This window comes from Hevea brasiliensis, chromosome 16, assembly GCF_030052815.1.
Source record: "Hevea brasiliensis isolate MT/VB/25A 57/8 chromosome 16, ASM3005281v1, whole genome shotgun sequence".
NCBI lineage: Eukaryota > Viridiplantae > Streptophyta > Magnoliopsida > Malpighiales > Euphorbiaceae > Hevea > Hevea brasiliensis.
Genome location: NC_079508.1, coordinates 66,742,518 through 66,765,656, shown reverse-complemented (window position 1 = coordinate 66,765,656; position 23,139 = coordinate 66,742,518). Strand labels below are relative to the sequence as shown.

Genomic DNA, 23,139 nt, shown 5'->3' with positions numbered 1-23,139 from the left:
AATTTTATTTCAAAAAAATTCTTCTAATATTTAATAATAGATTTTCAAATTAAAAAATTCTTTTAAACTAAAGAAACAGTTTCAAGAAGTTGATTGTTGTGATGACATTAATATTTGTATGATAAATCTAAATGATAATTAAAATAGTCCATTTTTAAAGTGTTAAGACGAAAAAAATTTAATATATATATATTTTTTTAAACTTAGATACTACTTCATAGTATATTAAAAGGATCTTTGTAAAATAATATTAAAATTTAAAATTTTTTAATAATAAATAAAAATTTAAAATAAAAATAAAACATAAAACAAAATTCAAATACCGACTATAAAAATTACTCCTACTTTTTTATGTAGCAAGAAGACCAATGCGATGAAACAGCGTCGGTCCGCAAACTTTTTATGAGCATGTGCTCCTTTCTCGTATTCTGAATGCAATTAAATTTTAATTTGCTCTTCTTATTTTCTTGAAAGCAGAAAATCTTTCAGTCAGATTGTTTTACCATGTCACTTTTGCCCTCCATGACCATGCGGCCTTTAGCTGTGCAATTTGAGCTTCACTCAAAATAGGGCTCAATCTTTTTTTTCCGAAGAAGAAAAAAATTTCATTGAAGGCCTAAGGTGGCCAAAAGAGATGTTACAATAATAATTTGCTGCCAAGGATTATACAAGAAAGTGTCATCCCTAAGAGTGATAGCAGCTAGACAATGGGCAGCCTGATTACATGATTGGTTCACATAACAAAAGGAAATTTCAAAACAATCAGCTGAGAGCATTTTAACATCATTGAGAATGTCATGTATTTCTAAAGGAGTTAGAATACTCTCTCCATTGAGTAACCGAATAACCACTTGACAATCTCCTTCTATTATAACTTTCTCAAAGCCCTTTGCCTTTGCCAGAAGGAGTGCTTCTCTAAAAGCTAATGACTCAAGAGTGAGGGGGTCTGTGATAGCAAGGTATCTTCTACAAACCCATCTACAAGGTTGATTTCGATGGTCTCGAGCTAAGGCTGCCACAGCTCCATAATTCCCTTGTCCATTAACAGCAGCGTCAAAATTTATTTTGATGTACTCACTGGGGAGAGGAAGAATGTGAGTTGCTACTGGAACCACTATCCTTTGGGAAGCTGATTGTTGTTGTTGAGACTCATAGAAATCATCATGGTGATTCAACGCTTTGGAGATAACCTCACTAAAGGGGCAGCTTTGGTGTTGAAAGGAAAGAAGGTTCCTATTCTTCCATATGTGCCAGAGGAGAAAAGTGAATCCTGTAAGCAATTCCAAACCTTGATCATGCTGCAGTAAGTAGGAGGAAATTTCTATCCAAATAGGGCTCAATCTAATGTACAGATGAGTTGTTTTATTTATACGACCTAGAGTCCTTTTAAACGACATGAAAAATTATTAACATTACGGTTAATTAAAAAAACTCTGAAATTTAATAATTTTTATAATAAATTATGAAATTTATATAATTGCTAATTAAATTTTTACGTTTAATTAATGTTTTAAATTAACTCGACCATCAATAAATCATTAGTATACTTAATGAAAGTTCTACATAAATTGTCATATCATCACTCTAAAAATCATATAAGAAATCTTAAATTAGAGTTAATTGTCAAAATAATTATGAAATTTGTTAATTTTTACAATTAAACCTTAAAATTTGCATAATTACTAATTAAACTATTATTTTTAATTGATGTCTCAAATTGACCAGACTGTAAATAAACCGTTAGCATGTGGTGCTTGGGAGGTAATTATAATGGCTTTTATTTTAACTTTTTTATTGTGAGCTACACTTTGTAAATTTATTGATAACTAATATTAATGAATAATTGATTAAGGAATTTCTTCCAGTGGTTTTGACTATTCTTTCTTCCAATCCACCTTACAATTGCCTAGAAAAGGAGCTATTAATATATTTGCTTCAGCAAAAAATGATCTTAAGGAGAAAGTTACATAATTAAAGGAAATTAACAACAATAACTAAAAAATAGACGCAATTTTGTAAATAATGTGATTAAAATGATATACTAATTGTAACACCCTGAATGTTTAAATAATTATTTTGTGTAGTTAATTGAGTATTGTCTGGTTTAGTGAGCCCAGGAGGGGTTGTATGATATTGCTATTATGGGCCTGAGGCCCTGTGTGCTGCGTTTTGTTAAATTTTCATGTAGGGGGTTAGGTCTACTTACGAGGGAAACTCTATCGAAATTTCAACAGTACTTTAGGATTTACTCTTGTGTTTATAGATTAAATTAATTAGTTAATTCTATCAATTAATTGATAGAAGTCAATGTATATGTATAGGTGAATAATGTCGACCAATCTTCTTCTATCCAGTCAGACTAGCTGTAGTTGGGTCATCCTCTTTGTGAGTAGATATTTATTTTATTTACAATTTCAATATTATTATACTTCTGGCATGCTCATGCATCACTTATAGATATATATATGTAGTTAAATATTATGTATGCCTCGTATTGCATTTGTATTTGATGAATACTGCTTTAGTTGCTATGTTTTGATAATCTGGAGCTCTGTGTGTGTGTGTGTTAGCGTGCGTGTGGTGTGGTGTGATGGATATGGGTAGGACGGACAAATCGACTTGAGCTAGTCTCACTTGGGGCCCTATCCTTTTTGAGAAAGTCAGGGTAAGTACGGCTTTGAGTTGATCTCGCTGACCCCTGCATATGGATTATTAAGCGAAAATCCGACTCGAGTTAATCTCGTTGGTAGGCCTTGGATTAAGAGAGCTGAGTAGGGGAATTAGCTCCCCATATATGTATGTGTGAGTATGGATTTGACATGGGAGATTGACTGCTCCAGATTATCTTTTATGTGACTTAATATGATTTGTATGACTTGTATGAAGATGATGCATTTTATTTCTAAGGATGCATTAGAACTAGATAGTTATAGAAATTGTATGTAAAATAAATATCTACTCTCTGAGTCGAACGCTCACTTCTGTTCACTATTTTTCCAAGTTACAAGATAGCTTTTTCCTTGTGATTAACCTGCTTTTATTTGTCGCAAGTCTACTTGCTATTATTTTTATGTTTTGTACTGTCAAATATAAAAATTCTAGATCTCCATATGTGTAAAAACGTATCATTTAGTTTGATACTGTAATATTTATCAATTTGGGATTATAATCTATAAACTTTAGGTATGTGTAATTATGTGATTGGATACTTATGATGGATTAGGGAGCTGAGCTGCCATTGATTGTATTTTGGATTATGGATAATTAATGGGTGAGCTGAGCTCTCCAAATGTATTTTTATTGAGATTACAGATTGAGTGAGTTAATTATTTTCCGTTGAATAGTCCATTTTATGGTCGGATTCTATCTGGTTGATTTCTTGAAATTGGGCTCAATATGGGCTTACTGATGGGTTAGAGTTTAGCTAGGCTTACTATGGGCTTTGGGGGCCTTATGCTGACCCAATTCCTAGTGTCGGTCCAGCCCATAATTTGGGTCATAACAATAATGGTATCAGAGCTTAGGCTCCAGATTCATGGGAAAGAGTATAATTGGGAGTGTAGGGTATTATTAGGAGGTCACATGTGGAGTATAGGATTCTATTTCATCTTCTTCTGTAACTCCTTGTTTCTAGCTTTTGTGTTATACTCTGGGTAATATAAGAGTGTTTCAGTTAGTATCTTGATTTTTTGTTGAGTACATAGAGATATGAAATAGAGTTAGCAAACATATTGAGGTCTCCCATGGGAGTATGTACTCCAAAGGCTGTTGTGTTTTTGTCAGTATAGGGTTAACGATATGCCTATCTAGTGCAAGGTACTAGTATTTAAAGGTGAGTTATGATAGTATAGCTGCCCTAGATGGGAGTGAGGGTACCACTGCTAGCAGTTATCAGTGGATAGCCCAGTCAGAGTAAGTATATGATATCAGTTGACTAGAGAGATAAAAGATTGAGAAAACTTATCTGTTGGGAATGTACCGCAGTAACTATACTATGTTCTCGATGTTTGCACTATAAGTTGCAAATTATAGTATTGACATGGGATTATTATATAGAGCTGCGTGCTTCCCTGTGGTGCACCATGATGAGGGTGTTTGCAGACAGCTTTTGTTTTGGTATAGTTATGCCAAAACAGAATTCTATTTCTACAAAAGAGTTTGGGACTTCTAGTTAGCAGTTTAAGACCCTAGAGATAGAATATCAAATGTCGCATTTAAGTGATAACTAGAGTCAATGACTCAGTTATCTTAGCTTGAGCGTAGAGTTATAGCATAAGTGGCACGAGACTAGAGGTTTTTAGTATAGTTACAGTGTAATGATGACACCTATTTAGTGGGATCATCTGGTCTCCGATATGAGTTCGTTGGCAGTATTGGTGTTGCGGTGGACATATTGCCTAAAGTTTAATGAAGATAGCACCTTCTTTGTGTGACAATGGAGCATAAGTACGGCTCTACTCCCTAAAGGAGGCTGGAGATTATGAATAATATTTGTAGCATGCGAAGTGACATTCTAGAAAAGTTTACATTATAATAAGAGAGCAGATATCCTTGTATAGTTATGGTAATGCGGTAGAGGTAATACCTTTCTTGCAGTTAGTTATGCTACAGAGTATGATAATGTCTTCTTAAGAGAGACAGAAGACTACCACTAATATAATGATCTATGAAATGATGTCCTAAATGGGATTGTAGTTAATAAAAAAATAGTGCCTCAGGTAACCCCCTTTAGGGAGAGTACAATTTTCGTTGTAAGGATCATAAGAGATCAGATCATGATGGATGTAGAGCTTTGGAATAGTAAGGGAAAAAGGGGATCCTGTAGATTCCCTCCTTGAGGTATTAGAGAGTAGTTTGTAGCTAAGCAGAGGAAAGCACAATGACTGCAAGATAAATAGGATGAACTAAAAAGCAATATTAGAAATCCCAGAACTAGATTACATGAGTGCGGATAATTATCAAGATATGGGATCCAGAGGTGTAGGACTTGGAGCAGGTCATAGTTCGGGCAATGTTAGGGGCCAAAACATGGAGTTTAGAGTTGCGGGATATGGATCAAACTCCATCCATTCTTGTTCCTAAGATGGAGTTGGTGGCATTAGAATGAGATCCATTTAAACTTCTAACAGTGTAAAGAAAGTTAGTTGAGGAATACAACCAGAGCAAGTAAAAGTTATAGGATGTGCAACAGCGTCTTAAACTGTCTTATTAGGCAAAGTAGTGAATTAATAAGTAATAAGTTAAATAAAGTTAAACCTAATGGTTCAAATAGGCATGACGAACAAAAGTGATGAGAATTAAGCTAAATCCATGCTAAAGGATTTCATCCAAGGTCCAATTACTAGAGCTAGAGCTAAAGCACTTCAGAATTTAATTTTTGAAGTCTTAAGGAGGAAGGATTATAAGTTGGAATGGCATGAAGAAAATTATAAAGGATTAAATTTGGTAAAAATTAAGCTTGAAAGTGACCAGGTGTTATGTGGAGCATTAGGTTACATGGAAAAACCTGTGGACATGCATGCACCAGATCCAATCCATGTACATGCATCTATTCCACGCACATGAAGAGTGAAATATGCTGCTGGCACCTTTTTGAAGGAATATTCCTTGCTGTTATAACTACCTCTCTTTTGGACTTAAATGCCCTTATTGCTGCTTTATTAAGTTTGCTTTTTGTCGAGACTTTTTAGTCTTTTGGTAGATTAATTTTTATTTGGACTGAAAACTCCTTGCAGCTGTTATTAAAGTAGGGATATTTTTGTCTTTAACTTTGGGGCCAAGAGGCTATAAATATAAGTGTAATGAGAGAGGTGGAGGACACACTTTGAATATTAATGAAAAATTATTTCTGCTCCATTAGTGAGTAAATTGGTTGTTGCCTTTATTCTTTTGAAGCTCATTAACTTACTGAGATTTCTATCTTGCAAAGTTTAATGTGTATAATATTCTTGGTTTATTCATTCTCCATATGAATTAGGTCAAGAATCCCATTTCTAATATTTTCTTTGAATTACACAGCAATCTGATTGTGCTGGTTCAAAGAATCATGTTCATACATCTTGATTTGGTGCTCTCCATATTATTCCTTTAATTCTTGAATGTGGGTTTTCAAGTTACCAATTACTTGAGGGTTCACATAAGTTTTTGGTATCAGAGCAAAGGGACGTCCAAACAAGGTAAATTCTCTATGTGCTTCTTCTTCTTTGTGCTTACTTTGTGTTTGTTACCTTTTTCATATTTGCTGTTTGGCTCTAGTTCCATATTTGCTTCTTCTTCTTTATCTTGCACCTGGTTCTTTCTTGCTAAACCTTATTTTGCTTCTTATTGTGTTTCTGTTATTCACATTTTGTTCATTGTATGCTTGATCAAAATTGGCTCCTGGGGTTTAGTATGATCTGTTTGTTTAAAAAATTTGTTTTGTTGAGTTTGTCTTAGGGTTTGGGATTAATCAAGCTAAAGCTATTATTCTAGCTATGTCTTTTGCTTCCTTCATTTTGATATCAAGCATGAGAGATTGTTTGGGTCATTAAGTTTGACTTACCCATTTGGCCTGAAACTCTACCAGCATTATTTGAGTGTGTTTAAGATGTTGAGTGTCAATTTTGGGGGTTGTTTGATATTGTTTGCTTGCTGAACCAAAATTTTATGGCAAACCCGATCAAATTAAGTTCACATAGCAAATAGATCCAGAAATTCCTAACAATTTACAAAATGTTTATACCCCATTTTATTAGTTTCCAAATTAAATCTCAGCTTAAAATTCAACCGTTTGTATGGGGAACCAAAATTTTGTAACAAACTCGATCAAATTATGTTCACATAGCAAATAGACCCAGAAATTCCTAAAAATTTACAAAGTGTTTATAACCCATTTCAATAGTTCCCAAATTAAATTTCAGCTTAAAATTCAATCGTTTGTGTGGGGAACCAAAATTTTACAGCAGACCCAATCAAATTAAATTCACATAGAAAATCAACCCAGAAAATCTTGAAAATTTATAGGGTGTTTGTGCCACATTTGAGCTATTCTTAAATTAAATCTCAGCTCAAAATTTAACCGTTTGTATGGGCAACCAAAATTTTGCGATAGACCCGATTAAATTTAGTTTATATAGTAAACCTGCTAAGAAAAGCCTGAAATTCTAACAGCAATTAGTCAGTATTGGGTTTCATTTGGCTATTCAATTTCAGATCAAAATACACTCGTTTGCTTGGTGATCCTAAATTGATGCAATTCTTAGTGTATTGTGTGAACTACTGGTAGTTGTGATAAATTGGTGGTAAGTTTGGATATTTAAGCTTAATATCACTTATTTAGGTTGTCTTTTTTCCAGCTTACTACTCTTTTATTTTGGTGTCTTCTTTCTTGATGCCTTATTGCATTACATTTCCATACTTGAGCTTTTCTTTTCTTGACTTCTTGAGTCACATTATTGCTTTATTGATTACTCGTTTTGATACGTAATGTGCAAAAATTTTATTGTGTGTTAAATTTTTGTGAGTTGTTGTCTTGGTTTGAGTTACTTGAGTTTGATAAGAACTTATGGACATAGCCAAGAGAGGTAAAAGGCACAGAGTGGTGAGTTCATATGATGGAAAAAACCTTGTTGAGTTAAACACGAGTGGAGTGTCCCCTGTTGAGTGTAAACACGTAAGGGAGTGAGTGAGGTTTTGTAACGCCCTCACTGTAGGTAGTCCGAACATTTTACTGTTCCGACGATGAATGTTTGTTCGGAAAGTCAGAATATTTGAAACTACACTTAAACTATAATGAAGAGACCTAAATTAATGAAATAAATGTAAAGAAAATTTAATAAATATGGGAAATAATTTTGGGACCCAATTTTAAGATTTATTTAGGTAAAAATGACATTAAAAATGTTAAAGAAAATTTAAAGAATTTATTAATTGGTATAAAAATAATAAAAATAACCCAATATGCACCCAGAAGGGTATTTTGGTCATTTCACCCCCCAGAGGTGAATTTTGACCTAAATGTCAAATTAAAAATTGAGAGAATAAAATAATTAACATAAATTAAAAATTTATGAAATGAATTGGAAAATGAGGAAAGAAAAGAAGAAAAGAAAAGAAAAGAAAAGAAAATGAAAAAGACTTATGATATGAAATAAAAATAAAGTACAATATATATAGACACAAGATGACAAGAGCCACCAACCATCTTCTTCCTCCCTCTTCTCTCTCTCCTTGGAGTTGGCTGCTATGGATGTTCCCTTCCACCTTTTTTGTTTTCCTTAAAGCTTTTTTTTTTTCTTCCTCCTCTCCCTTACCACCTTGGAGTTGGTCTATATGGATGTTCCTTCCCTTTTTTTTTTTCCTTTAAGCTTTTTTTTTTCTTTTTCTCCTCAACCTCTCTTCATTAAAAATTTAGCCCACTCCATAAGGAAGCTTTAGATACCTATAAGAAGAAGAAAAGTTGAAATTTGAAGTTGGGTCACAAGAGGTTAGTGCCTAATCTTCCTTTCTTCCTTTATTAATCCTTGAGTTAAGGTTAAAATGAAGTGAAATTGGTAAGAAACTAAAAGAAATTGGTGAGTTATGAGGGGAGTGAATTTTTGGTACCCATGGTGAGTGATGGTCTTTGATGACTTTAGCGTATATAAAGTGATTAAGTGATGTTGATTGATCCATATATAAGTATTAGAAGTTAATTTATATTAAAGTTTCATGAGGTTGAAATTGTGAGTTAGGGTTTAACCTAACTTGGGTACTTTTGTATTATACCTTGCAATTGGGATTGTTGAGATGTGTATATGATATTTAGAAGTGCCTTGAATGTCAAATTGAAGTAAGGAAGTTGGAGGAGATTGAATATTGGGAGTGCCATTTTCTGCAAGTTTGGGACTCAATGAATCCAGTGTGTTTGATGAACCATAACTGATTGTGTGTTGCTCCAATTGATATGAGGCCAATTGGAGGTGAAACTAGACCCAAAATAGCCCATTTTCCATGAAGAAACCATGTCGAAATTCTGTCCAAAACTTAACCTAAACACTGCCCAGATCCGGATGACCCTGCACAAAACCCAGAAATTGACCAAATGAATAATACATATTCATTTAGTCATAACTCTTTCTATACTAGTCCAAATGACCTGAATTTGATACCATTGGAAAGCTTAGATATAGGGTTACAATTTTCATGAAGACCATAGAATCTAGAAATTCCAAGAACCAAGCCAAATTGCTGGCCTAAGTTGGGTTACAAAACTGTCCAGACCTGTGTTGCCCAGAAATTTCTGGACATGAACTTACCCGACCATTTTTGGAAAAATAGCCATAACTTGGTCTACAAGAACTCAAATGTAGTGAAACCAGTGGCAAAATGTCCACAAGACACATACCTACAAAATTGTTACTTTGACCAAAACCCAGAAATCAAGAGAACTAGGTCAAATAGTTAGAACAAGTTACTGCATCAAAACCTGGAATCTGACCAAACTTCACTTGACCCCAGAACAGCCTTTTAGTCATAACTCCCACTAGAAAAATCCAATTGAGATGAGCCATACCTTTCTAGAAACCTAAGAAATAGGGCTACAATTTTGTTTCAGGAACCTTCCTCAAATTATGAATTTAAGAATCTCAAAAAGTGATTTGCAGTCACTGTCTTGAACTGAGCCCCTGTTGGCACTGGGTACATGAACCCAGGTTAGTTAATTGGCCATAAATAATTCTACAAAATTTGAAAATTTGTGATAAAAATTTTTCAATGATCATAAGACATAGGGAAATAATTTTTATGAAGATCACCATGCCTAAAAGTGACTGCAAACTATTCCATTAATTAGGTAAAATTTAAGTCCAAAAGCTACCTAGTTAAGGAACTAGAATCTAGGAATGAGTCAGTTATGGTCATTCGACCATAACTTGAGTTCTAAAAATCAAGTTGACATGATTCAAAAGGGAAAATAAAGATAAGACATAGAGGAACAACTTCCATGAAGAATTGTGGCCAAACAGTGGCTACAAATTGATCATATGGATAGGTAAAAGTAAGACACAAAAACTGAAACCAAAGAAAGGTCCATGAGATAAATTATCTTATGGTAGGAATTTAATCCTAACAAGCCATTAAACACTAAACCACATAAAAGGGTATGTGGGACCTATTTTCCCACTATAAAGGGATATATACATTTCAAAGAAATAAGTAATAATGTGTAATTGCTCAACGTGATATGTAAAGTCAAAATAGTGAAACTGAACCTAAAGAAAAGTTCTTGAATTAAATTGTTTTTAGTAAGGACTTATCCCTACTAAGTCTCTACATGCTAAATTACATTAAATAGGTATGTGGGACCTACTTTCCCACTACAAGGTGACGTGAAATTAGTTGATACATAAAATATAAATTTACCTAAATGGTTTGCTAAATACATAAGTCATAGGAAAATATACTTGGAAACTATGTTTCCATCATACATGAAATAATAATACTATAAATATGTATAGCACATGACATAAAATAATGAGAGTGATAAATACATAAGTTATACGAATAAGTGCTTGGGACCTATGTTCCCATTACAATAACATGGAAATGGTATAAAGCATGGGTAGTACATGAAGTGAAATAAAAATATGTTATGAACCCTTAATAGTACATAGCATGAAATAATAAAACTATAAGTGCTTAATAGTACTAATTTGCCCAAAGTATGCCTAGGCTTATATGTATATAGTTGGATCGATTGGTATACCAATTAGGGACCACAAATAGCAGCACTACTTACAGAGTAAGCATGAACTGACAATATATGTCTAATATGATTGTTCTACAGGCTATATGCCTACTTATTAGCTATTGTGCCTAACTTTATTTCTGGCTTTACAAGCCTGAGAGCGGGTCTTGTGCTCGACAGCTGGCCTTGTGCCTGATAGATGTATATTGGACAGACATATGGCTGTCTAACCAGTATACACCCATGCATCCAGCTTTTATAATTTGTTATAGGTTTCTTGGGCACTGATAAAAATTAATTAAGACTTAAAATACAATAAGTAATCATAAAAGATCCCGATAATATTAATTGTTTCCAAAGAGCAATAAAAATGTAAAAGACCTAGAAATTATGATTTACATATAAATTCAATTGTTTAATTATTGTTATTATAAATTATGCACCACTAAGCATTATGCTTAGCACGTTGGTTTTTCATCGCGTAGGTACTGAAAATCAGCAACCGCCACAGCAACAAACACCATAATAGTGTTCGGACAGAGTTCTCTTTGAATTTTCATATGAATGCAATAGATGATACTTCATTTTGAGATCTCATAAATAGTTATGAATAATATGATAAAAGAGAATATGATATGGACGTATTAACAGGTGATTAGTGGAAACCCACTAGATGCTAATAAAACAGAGGAGGCTCTATCCAGGTCTCCACATAAATAAGATATAAAAAAAAAAATTATACACATAGAATACATGTTTTAAATGACATTAAAATTTTATAATAGATATGATAAAACAAGATAGGGTGCTCCGGCACCGAATATTGCACTCCTCACTCGGCTACACTGTAGACGGGTGAGGGGCGTCACATTTAGTGGTATCAGAGCAGAGGTTTAGGCGGTCCTAGACCTAGATAGATAGAAAGAAATAGTTGCATCACATGCATGGGCCTTTAGATAGAATCAAGGTGACACTAATGCAGATCTATTTTTTTTTATCTGTTTTATAGGATCGATGGTGTCCGATCCGTCAGAGCACTGGTCTCCAAAACCGATAGAGAAAGAGGTAAAGAGTCATGCACCTGCACCTGTGTCTAGTCAGGGGCGCAGTAGTAGTAGAACAGAACCATCATTGGGTACTTTAGTAAGGACACATCAAGCCTTCCTAGAGTAAATGACTCAATTGCTCCGTCAGGTCACCGGAGCTATGCCACCACCTCCCCAACCAATATATAGGACCCCAGTAAAAAGAGCTAGAAATGATGAGCAGTTCAGGAGGGACAGGCAGTGCAAGAGAGGGTCTGCACCTGGCCAGTCCAGTTCAGCTGCTACAGGGAGGAAGAGACCTAGGGGGTCTCAGGGTCAGATTCAGAGCAGAGAACAGAGGTAGAGGTTCCGATTTGCCCCGAGGAGAGGAGGTCAGACGGGTGTATCAGTTGGCAATTCTACGGGTCCTATAGCACGGAGATCAACCCTGATGCCAGTTTGTACACATTGTGGGAAGAACCACAGAGGAAAGTGTAGATTGCTAGCGAGTGAATGTTTCAAATGTGAGTCCATAAAGCATTTTTTGAGAGATTGGCCAAGAAGGAGTGCTCCCACAGCTCCACCATAGACTCATAGGTCTGCCTCGATAGTACAGAGGGGTAGAAGACCGATGAGACCAAAGATAGCTAGTACATCACAGAGAGCTTCTGAGACTATAGAACAACCCGAGGTTGAAGTAGCACCCCGCATGTACACTATGGCTCAAGAGGAGCCAGACCTGGTAGACATTGTCAAAGGTACATTTTCTAATTATAATGCCTTTAAATATGTATTAATAGACCCTAATTATGTTCACCCCTATATATACATTGTACCTCCTATTAAAAGAGGATACAGAGAGATGGGTTAGAAGATGACATGCTTCTCACCAATGCTTTGAACCATAAGATTATGGTAGATTACCAACCGAAAAGGATCGTATCAAAGATAATAGATGAAAATGAGAAGGAGGCTGTATATGAGATGAAAGAAGATGAGTACAGAACTGGTTGAGGGTAAAAAAAAAAGAGTTAGTCTATTGGGATATACCGTGGTAACTATGCAATGCTCTTCATGTTTATGCTGTAAGCTGCAGATTAAAGTATCAACTTGGGACTATTGTGTAGAGCTATGTATTTCCGATAGTAAATAGAGACAGGGATAAGATTATAGAGCTAGATTTAGTAAGACAGACTAAGGATTAGTAGAGATCTACATAGCTGAGATAGTACGGCTAAATGGAGTGTCAATATTGCTCATAACTAACCGAGACCTGAGATTTACTTCGACAGAAGTTATAGGGATCATTGGGCACTCAACTACACTTCAGTACGGCTTTTCATCTCCAGATAGATGGACAATCCAAAATGGTGATATAGGTAACCCTTAGAACTTATTAAATTGTTATAGATGTTAAAGACATGATAGAAATGATATGACATGAATTATATGATAGGTATTGGAAAAAATGTTAAGAAGATGTGTCATCGATTGTGAAGGGAATTGGGAGAAATATCTGCCTTTGGTAGAGTTTGCTTACAACAATAGCTACCAAACCAGCATAAAAATGGCTCCATACGAAGTATTGTATGGGAGGAGATGCAGGACTCCCTTATGTTGGACAGAAATGGGAGAAGAGAAAATAGTGGGACCAGACCTGGTGAGATAGACAGAAGAAAAAGTGAAACTCATAAGAGAGAATTTGAAAACTGCCTCAAACAGACAGAAGTCATATGCCGATCTAAAAAGAAAGGATATAGAGTATGAGATTGGCGATAAGGTGTTTCTCAAGGTATCACCTTAGAAGAAAGTGCTAAGATTTGGTAAGAATGGTAAGTTAAGCCCTAGGTTTGTTGGTCCATACGATGTCATTGAACGTGTGGGTCCAGTAGCCTACAGGATAGTTTTACTACCTGAGCTGGACAAGATTCACAATGCATTCCATGTGTTGATGCTCAAGAGATATAGATCAGATCCTTCACATGTCATTTTAGTAGAGGAGATAATTATACAATCTGATTTGACATATGAAGAAGAACCAATCAGAATCTTGGCACGGGAATTGAAAGAACTTAGAAACAAGAGAATCCCATTAGTGAAAGTCTTGTGGACACACCATAACACAAAAGAAGCAACATGGGAGAGTGAGGAGACGATGAGACAACAGTTCCCTCAGCTCTTCACATCAGGTAAATTTCGAGGACGAAATTTCTATTTAGAGGGGAAGAATTGTAATGCCCTCACTGTAGGTAGTCCGTACATTTTACTGTTCCGACGACTAATGTCTGTTCGGATAGTTAGAATGTTTGAAACTACACTTAAACTATAGTGAAGAGACCTAAATTAATGAAATAAATATAAAGAAAATTTAATAAATATAGGAAATAATTTTGGGCCCTAATTTTAAGGTTTATTTAGGTAAAAATGACATTAAAAAGGTTAAAGAAAATTTAGAGAAAATAAAATAAAATTTAGAGAATTTATTAATTGATACAAAAAAATAATAAAAATAACCTAATATGTACCCAGAAGGGCATTTTGGTCATTTCACCCCCCAGAGGTGAATTTTGACCTGAATGTCAAATTAAAAATTGAGAGAATAAAATAATTAACATAAATTAAAAATTTATGAAATGAATTGGAAAATGAGAAAAGAAAAGAAAAGAAAAGAAAATGAAAAAGACTTATGATATAAAATAAAAAAATATATATATAGACACAAGATGACAAGAGCCACCAACCATCTTCTTCCTCCCTCTTCTCTCTCTCCTTGGAGTTGGCTGCCATGGATGTTCTCCTCACCAAAACCTTAACCTCTCTTCATTAAAAATTTAGGCCACTCCATAAGGAAGCTTTAGATACCCATAAGAAGAAGAAAAGTTGAAGTTTGAAGTTGGGTCACAAGAGGTTAGTGCCTAATCTTCCTTCTTCCTTTATTAATCCTTGAGTAAGGTTAAAATGAAGTGAAATTGTTAAGAAACTAAAAGAAATTGGTGAGTTATGAGGGGAGTGAATTTTTGGTACTCATGGTGAGTGATGGTCTTTGATGACTTTAGTGTGATGCATCAGGAATAAGTATTGGAGTTGTTTTAATGCAAGATAAGAGACCAATAGCATACTTTAGTGAGAAGCTTAATGGAGTAGCTTTGAACTATTCTACATATAACAAAGAGTTGTATGCATTAGTACGTGCCTTAGAAACGTGGCAACATTACCTTTGGCCAAAGCAATTTATTATCCACACAGATCATGAGTCATTGAAGCATATCAAGGGGCAGAGTAAGTTAAGTAGGCATCATGTAAAATGAGTTGAATTCCTTGAGACCTTCCCATATGTGATTCAATATAAACATGGGAAAGAAAATGTAACGATTGGGCTCTAACCACTAGAAACTTTTTCAAAATTAATTCCAATTTTATCGGATGTACCTGAGTATCAGAGCTGCTCGTGTGTCCTCTTGGGCGATGGTGGGACAAACCTCAGCGAGGACGCTGAGTCCCGAAAGGGGGGGGGGGGGGGAAAGGTCCCTTAGGCAAATCCCACATCGACAAAGCACGGAGATGGTCTTGGATTCAAAAAGTAATGATATATAAGATGGGGGAACTAATCACTAGAGACGTCTTTTGGTGGAATGGCCTAGAGAGTTGGAAGAACTCTAGGGTTAAGCGTGCTCGCTTGAAAGAAATCCTAGGATGGGTGACCTCCTGGGAAGTTCTCCATTCTACCTATGGGACAAAACCGTGAGGCTTATGGCCAAAGCGGACAATTCCTCTAGTGGTTGGAGCCCGATCGTTACAGAAAATGTGGTTGTTGATGCCTTATCTTGAAGGTATAACCTTCTTGCCCTTCTTGATGCAAAGTTATTGGGATTCGAATATGTGAAAGAATTATATGTTGAAGATGATGACTTTGCTAGAGTGTATGCTACTTGTGAAAAGAATGCTTTTGAAAAGTTTTATAGGCATGATGGATATTTGTTTAGAGAAAATAGATTGTGTGTGCCTAAGAGTTCCATGCATGAATTATTTGTGAATGAGTCTCATGCTGATGGATTAATGGGTCATTTTGGTGCTGCCAAAACTTTAGATGTGTTAAAAGAACATTTTTATTGGCTGAATATGAAAAGAGATATTGAAAGAGTATGTGTTAGGTGTGTTGTGTGTGCTAAGGCTAAATCTAGAGTTTTACCACAAGGTTTGTATACACCTTTACCTACCCCTATTGATCTTTGGGTTCATTTGTCTATGGATTTTGTGTTAGGATTACCTAGGTCTAAATAAGGCCATGATTCAATTTTTGTTATTGTTGACAGGTTTTCAAAAATGGCACATTTTATTCCATGCCATAAAACTGATGATGCTATAAATGTTGCAAATTTATTCTTTAGAGATATTGTTAGGTTGCATGGCATACCTAAGAGTTTAGTTAGTGATAGGGATGTTAAATTCCTTAGTCATTTTTGGAAGGTTTTGAGGGGAAAATTGGGCACTAAATTGTTATTTTTCACCACTAATCACCCACAAACTGAGGGTCAAACTGAAGTAATAAATAGAACACTAACTACTCTTTTGCGTACTGTGGTTAAGCAAAATTTGAAGTCATGGGAAGATTGCATTCCACTTGTTGAATTTGCATACAATAGAAATGTGCATTCTTCTACTGGTTATTCTTCTACTAGTTATTCTCTATTTGAAACTGTGTATGGTTTCAATCCTTTAACTCCTTTGGATCTTTTACCTTTGCCTGTGAACGGGCTTGCTAGTTTAGATGGAAAAAGAAAAGAAAAATTGGTGAAGAAAATCCATGAACAAGCCAAGCTTCAAATTGAAAAGAAAAATGAAAATATGCTAGTCAAGCCAACAAAGGAAGGAAGAAAGTTACATTTCAACCTGGAGATTGGGTATGACTTCACTTGCACAAAGAGAGGTTTCTCTCTCGAAGAAAATCAAAATTACAACCAAGATGTGATGGACCTTTCTAAGTGCTGACCAAAATTAATGATAACGCCTACAAAATAAACTTGCCCAGTGAGTATAATGTTAGTGCCACCTTTAATGTTACTGATTTATCTCCTTGTGTTGATGCAAGAACAGATTCGAGGACGAATCCTTTTGAAGAGGAGGGGAATGATGAGAATCAAGCTACATCCACGCCAAAGAATTTCATCCAAGGTCCAATTACTAGAGCTAGAGCTAAATCACTTCAGAATTTAATTTGTAAAGTATTATGGAGCAAGGATTATAAGCTGGAATGGCATGAAGAAAATTGTAAAGGATTAAATTTGGTGAAAATTAAGCTTCGAAGTGATCAGGTGTCATGTGGAGCATTAGGTTACATAGAATAACCTGTGGACATGCATGCACTAGATCCAACCCATGTACATGCATCTGTTCCACGCACATGAAGAGTGAAACATGCTGCTGGCACCTTTTTGAAGGAATATTTCTTGTTATTATAACTACCACTCTTTTGGACTTAAATGCCCTTATTGCTGCTGTATTAAGTTTGCTTTTTTTTGGGACTTTTTAGTCTTTTTGTTGATTAATTTTTATTTGGACTTAAAACTCTTTGCAGCTGTTACTAAAGTAGGGATATTTTTTTCTTTAGCTTTGGGGCCAAGAGGCTATAAATACAAGTGTAATGAGAGAGGTGGAGGACACACTTTGAATATTAATGAAAGATTGTTTCTGCTTCATTAGTGAGTAAATTGACTGTTACTTTTGTTATTGTGAAGCTCATTAACTTACCGAGATTTCTATCTTGCAAATTTTAATATGCATAATATTCTTGGTTTATTCATTCTCTATATGAACTAGGTCAAGAATCCCATTTTTGATATTTTCTTTGAATTACACAGCAATCTGATTGTGCTGGTTCAAAGAATTAAATTTATACATCTTGATTTGGTGCTTTCCATATTATTCCTTTAATTCTTGAGTGTGGGTTTTCAAGTTACCAATTACTTGAGGGTTCACATCAAAAAGGGATAGCGGAAAATGGCATATAGGCTTAGGTTATAAGTAGAGATGGCAGAATAGCAGTCATGGGATCTGTGATCAAGGGTTAGGTAAGCATTTTCAGTATAACCACTAGGATCACTTTGTAAGGAAACATAAATGAAAATAAGTGACAAAACGATGGTAGGAGATAAGAGCAGGAAGAGATACGTATGAGTGGTAGTCACAAGTTACTGAGAAATACAAGGATAAGAGTTATGGCAGTATATGTGTTTATATTAAGGAGAATGAACATGTAAAGTATCTTGTTTAGAATTAAGGCATAGCACATATTTTCTATAGCCATGTTAGTTCAGATGAAACTCATAGTTTCTAGGGCTGCTATCTAACTTTGATGAGCAATTCCTATGAAGGATAGTAGGGAATGATAATGTTCTGATGGTCAAGTTGGAAAAGGAAATATAAGGAGAATTTTCTATGGTCAATTATGAGTGATACATAATGTGAAGGATGTGCTGGTAAAAGTCAATCGTAAGATTAGAATTTTAGAAGTAATGGAATTAACAAATCAAGCTAGAATTAAGAATCAATAAAAAGGTTAAAGTTAACATTGATGGGATGAATATCTTCAAAGGAAAAGGCATAAGGTGAGGAAAGACACAAGGAATGGTATGAGAGGAACACTAAGGGACATTTAGAATGAGTTATGGTAAATTGGCAGGTTGATGAAGCGGTGGAAACTTGATTCAAGTGCCAGTGTGTCAGAAAGTAAGTCAGATAGTAAGAAGTTTTAAGCAGAATTCAAGAAACTCCTTTTTCAGGAAAGGAGTAGGATACGATAAGTGGTGTTGACTGGGTGGCTTGAGAATACTTAAACTTTTGTCAAGTCAAGAGACAGACCCAGTTCACTTTCTAATGTCTATAGATGGTGTAAAGAATGTTTGACAATTGGATGGTATTTAGTGTGCTACAGCAAGGGCAGATACAAGTAAAGTGTTATCAATCCTCTATGCAGAATTTGACAGAGCATTAGCTGTATGCTAAGTTTTTAAAGTGTGAGTTCTGGCTAGAGAGTATTTCATTCTTGGGACATATGGCCTCTAGTTACGATATTCAGGTGGATCCCAAGATAATTAAAGCAGTAATTGATTGGCTTAGGTCTAACACAATCACTAAGGTACAGAGTTTTCTAAGCATAATAGGCTACTATAGGCGTTTTGTGCAAAATTTTTCCAGAATAGTAGCTCCTCTGACCTTGTTGACTCGAAAGCATGTCCCATTAGTCTGGTCAGACGAATGTGAGGAGAACTTTCAAAAGTTTAAGGAATGTTTAACTACAACTCCAGTGTTGACCTTATGGTAAGTGGAAAAGGGTATACAATGTATTATGATACTTCTGGAGTTGGGTTGGGGTGTGTTTTAATATAGCACAGTAAAGTAGTGGCTGCTTCAAGGCAATTAAAGAGGCATAAGCAAAACTACCCTACTCATGATTTGGAAATAGCAGTTGTAGTTTTTGTATTAAAGATCTAGAGACACTATCTGTATGGTGAGGTGTGCGAGATATTCACCGGCCATAAAAGCTTAAACAACATTTTCTAATTGAGAGACTTAAATTTAAGGTAGAGGAGATGGATGGAGCTTCTGAAAGATTATGACTGTATCATTCAGTACCACCCCAATAAGGTGACTGTAGTGGCAGATGCCTTGAGAAGGAAATTTTCTGACAGTTAGACACATATATTAGCGGCAAGGAGATCGTTGATTTGAGAGTTGCATGAGTTTATGGATCAGGGTTTGATCTTGGCCATAATAGATTCGGGTGCACTTTTGGCACATTTTAGAGTAAGGCCGAATCTACAAGACAAGATCAGGGTTTCTCAGCCCAGAGACCCACAATTGATGTGGATTATAGAAAGAGTACAGCAAGGAAAAATTGTGAATTTGGATTTGATGTAGATGATGCCCTTATACAAGGCTTCAAGATATGTGTGCCAGATGTGGACAACCTTAGGAATGAGATCATACAAGAGGCACACTACATACCCTACAGTGTTCACTCAGGATCCACCAAGATGTATCATGATGTGAAAAAAAGGTACTGGTAGAATGACATTAAGAGAGACATAATAGATTTTATCTCCAAGTGTTTGACTTGTCAGGAGGTGAAGTTTGAATATCAGAGGCCATCAGAGAAGTTGCTGGAAATTCCCATTTCTGAGTGAAAGTGGGAAATGATTACTGTGGACTTCGAGATTGGGTTGCCTTGTACCACACGAGAACATGATTCTATATGGGTAATTGTGGATCGTCTAACTAAGTTGGCTCACTTCTTACCTGTGTGGATCACCAATTCTATTGCCTAATACACTGGGCTCTATATTCGTGAAATAGTCAGATTACATGGAGATTCTGCATTCATAATATCTGACAAGGGGCCCGAGTTCACTTCTCGGTTCTAGAAGAAGCTATAGAAGGCACTTAGCACACAGTTAAATTTTAGTATAACCTTCCACTCTCAGACAGACAGGTAGTCTGAAAGAACCATTTAGACAATGGAAGACATACTTTGCATGTGTGTCCTAGATTTTGGAGGTTAGTGGGATGATCAGTTGCCATTAGTGGAGTTTGCGTACAATAAAATTATCATTCCAATTTTGGAATAGCACCTTATGAGGCACTATATGACAGGAAGTGTAGGTCCCCTCTGTGTTGGATAGAAGTTAGAGAGGCAAGAGTACATGACTTAGATCAGGTGCAATACACTTCAGAAATAGTTCTTTTGATCAGGGAACGTTTAAAGATAGCTTTTAATAGATAAAAGAGTTATGCAGATCCAAGGAGGAAAGATGTAGAATTTGTAGTGGGTGATTATGTGTTCTTAAAGGTCCTTCCTATGAAAGAGATTATGAGATTTGAAAAGAAAGGCAAGTTGGCACCCCGTTACATAGGACCTTTTGAGATCACGGACAAAGTGGGAGCAATTGCTTATCGGTTAGAGTTGCCATCAAGCCTTTCTCATGTTTACCCAGTATTCCATATTTCCATGCTTAAGAAATATGTTCCCGACCCTTCTCATGTGCTACAACTAGACACAGTGGAGTTAGATGAAAATTTGACTTTTAAGGAGCAGCTAGTAGCTATAGTGGACTATCAGCTGAGGAATTCTCGATCAAAATAGATCCTCATAGTTAAAGTTCTGTGGAAGAGTCAATCTATAGAGAAATGCACTTGGGAGTCAGAGCGGGGTATGCACAATAAGTACCCTTATTTATTTAATATGTAGTTTTTTTATTATTATTTTATCTTGTACAAAATTCGAGGACGATTTTTTTAGAAAAAGAAAGAAAAGAATGTAACGCATGTTTTAATAAATTATTTATTTTTGTAGTAGTCTATTATTTATTCTAGGCCCAAGAAGAAAAGAAGCTATTATGGACCCGAGGCCTTGTGTGTTGCGTTTTGTTGAATTTTCATGTAGGGGATTAGGTCTACTTATGAGGAAAACTCTATTGAAATTTCGGCAATACTTTAGGATTTATTCTTGCTTTTATATATTAAATTAATTAGTTAATTCTGTCAGTTAATTGATAGAGGTTAATGTATATGTATAGGTGAACAATGCTGGCCAATCTTCTTTTATCCAGTCGGACTAGCTGTAGTCGGGTCATCCTCTCTGTGAGTAGATATTTATTTTATTTATAATTTCAATATTATTATACTTCTGGCATGCTCATGCATCACTTATATATATATATATATATATATATATATATATATATATATATATATATATATATATATATATATATGTAGTTAAATATTAGGTATGCCCTTTATTGCATTTGTATTTGATGAATACTGCTTTAGTTGCTGTGTTTTGATAATCTGGAGCTCTGTGTGTGTATGTGTGTGTCAGCGTGCGTGTGGTGTGGTGTGATGGATATGGGTAGGATGAGTAAATCGGCTTGAACTAGTCTCACTTGGGGCCCAGTCCTTTTTAAGGAAGTCGGGGTGAGTACGGCTTTGAGTTGATCTTGCTGACCCCCGCATATGGATTATTAAGCGAAAGTCTAACTCGAGTTAATCTTGCTGGCAGGCCTTAGATTAAGAGAGCTGAGTAGGGGATTCAACTCCCCATATATATGTGTGTGAGTATGGATTTGACACAAGTGATTGAGTGCTCCAGATTATCTTTAATGTGACTTAATATGATTTATATGACTTGTATGAAGATGATGCATTTCATTTCTAAGGATGCATTAGAACTAAATAGTTATAAAAATTATATGTAAAATAAATATTTACTCTTTGAGTCAAATACTCACTCCTGTTTACTATTTTTTCAGGTTACATGAGAGCTTTTTCGTTGTGATTAACCTGCTTTCATTCTTCGCAGATCTACTTGCTATTATTTTTATGTTTTGTACTGTCAAATATAAAAATTTTAGATCTCCGCATGTGTAGAAACATATCATTTAGTTTAGGACTGTAATATTTATCAATTTGGGATTATAATCTATAAACTTTAGGTATATGTAATTGTGTGGTTGGATATTTATGATGGATGAGGTAGCTGAGCTCCCATTGATTTTATTTTGGATTATAGATGATTGATGGGTGAGCTGCGCTCTCCAAATGTATTTTTATTGAGATTATAGGTCGGGTGAGTTAATAATTCCCCGTTGGATTGTCCATTTTATGGCTGAATTTTATCCGGTTGATTTCTTGAAATTGGGCTCAATATGGGCTTACTGATGGGTTAGAGTTTAGCTAGGCTTACTACGGACTTTGGGGGCCTTATACCGACTCAAGTCTTAGTGTCGGTCTGACCCATAATTTGGGTCGTGACACTAATTAATGATTTGCAGAGTAAAGTTAAAGTGTTGATAAAGACAAAAATATAACAAAATTTTATTTTTAATTTCTTATTTATTAAAATATATTAATAATTTATTGACAATTATATTAATTTAAAATATTAATCAATACTAGTAATTATGCAAATAGGGTATAACTGCAAAAAATAGTAAACTTCATGATTTTTTTGATAATTAACCTTCATTTTGAGTTTTTAATGTGACTTTGATAATATAACAACCGACATGAGACTCCTGTTAAATAGCAAATACTTGGAAAAAACTAGTAGTACGGCGATCATCACCTCTTTCAGTGCTGAAGGAGCGAGAAACAGAAGGAGCCACAGGCAGAGCGGACAGGCTTGATCAGCTTGGAGAAGAAACCAGAAGCAGTGGCTCTCCTTAAAGCAGTCGGTAACGCCATCTTTTCGGTCATCCAGTGTGACTTAATTGTTGGGATGTCGCACACCCTGTTGCGTTTAAGGAGGCGAAGTTTTGGATGTTTTATAGAAGGCACAGATCCATAAGTAGATAGGTGCGGAGAAGGGGACAGAAAGTCCCAGAGCTGTGAGTTCGGTTCTAGAATTTGGAA

At 35.3% G+C, this 23,139-nt stretch overlaps 1 protein-coding gene across 1 annotated transcript; it reads right to left on the bottom strand.

Moving 5' to 3' along the window:
- Positions 1-605: 605 nt before the first annotated feature.
- LOC110668706 (uncharacterized) lies at positions 606-22,971 on the bottom strand. The gene is made up of 2 exons (XM_021830025.2): positions 22,906-22,971; positions 606-1,298 (listed from the first exon to the last, which is right to left on the bottom strand). Exons 1-2 carry the CDS (start codon positions 22,969-22,971, stop codon positions 606-608), a joined length of 759 nt encoding a protein of 252 aa, XP_021685717.2.
- Positions 22,972-23,139: the final 168 nt, after the last annotated feature.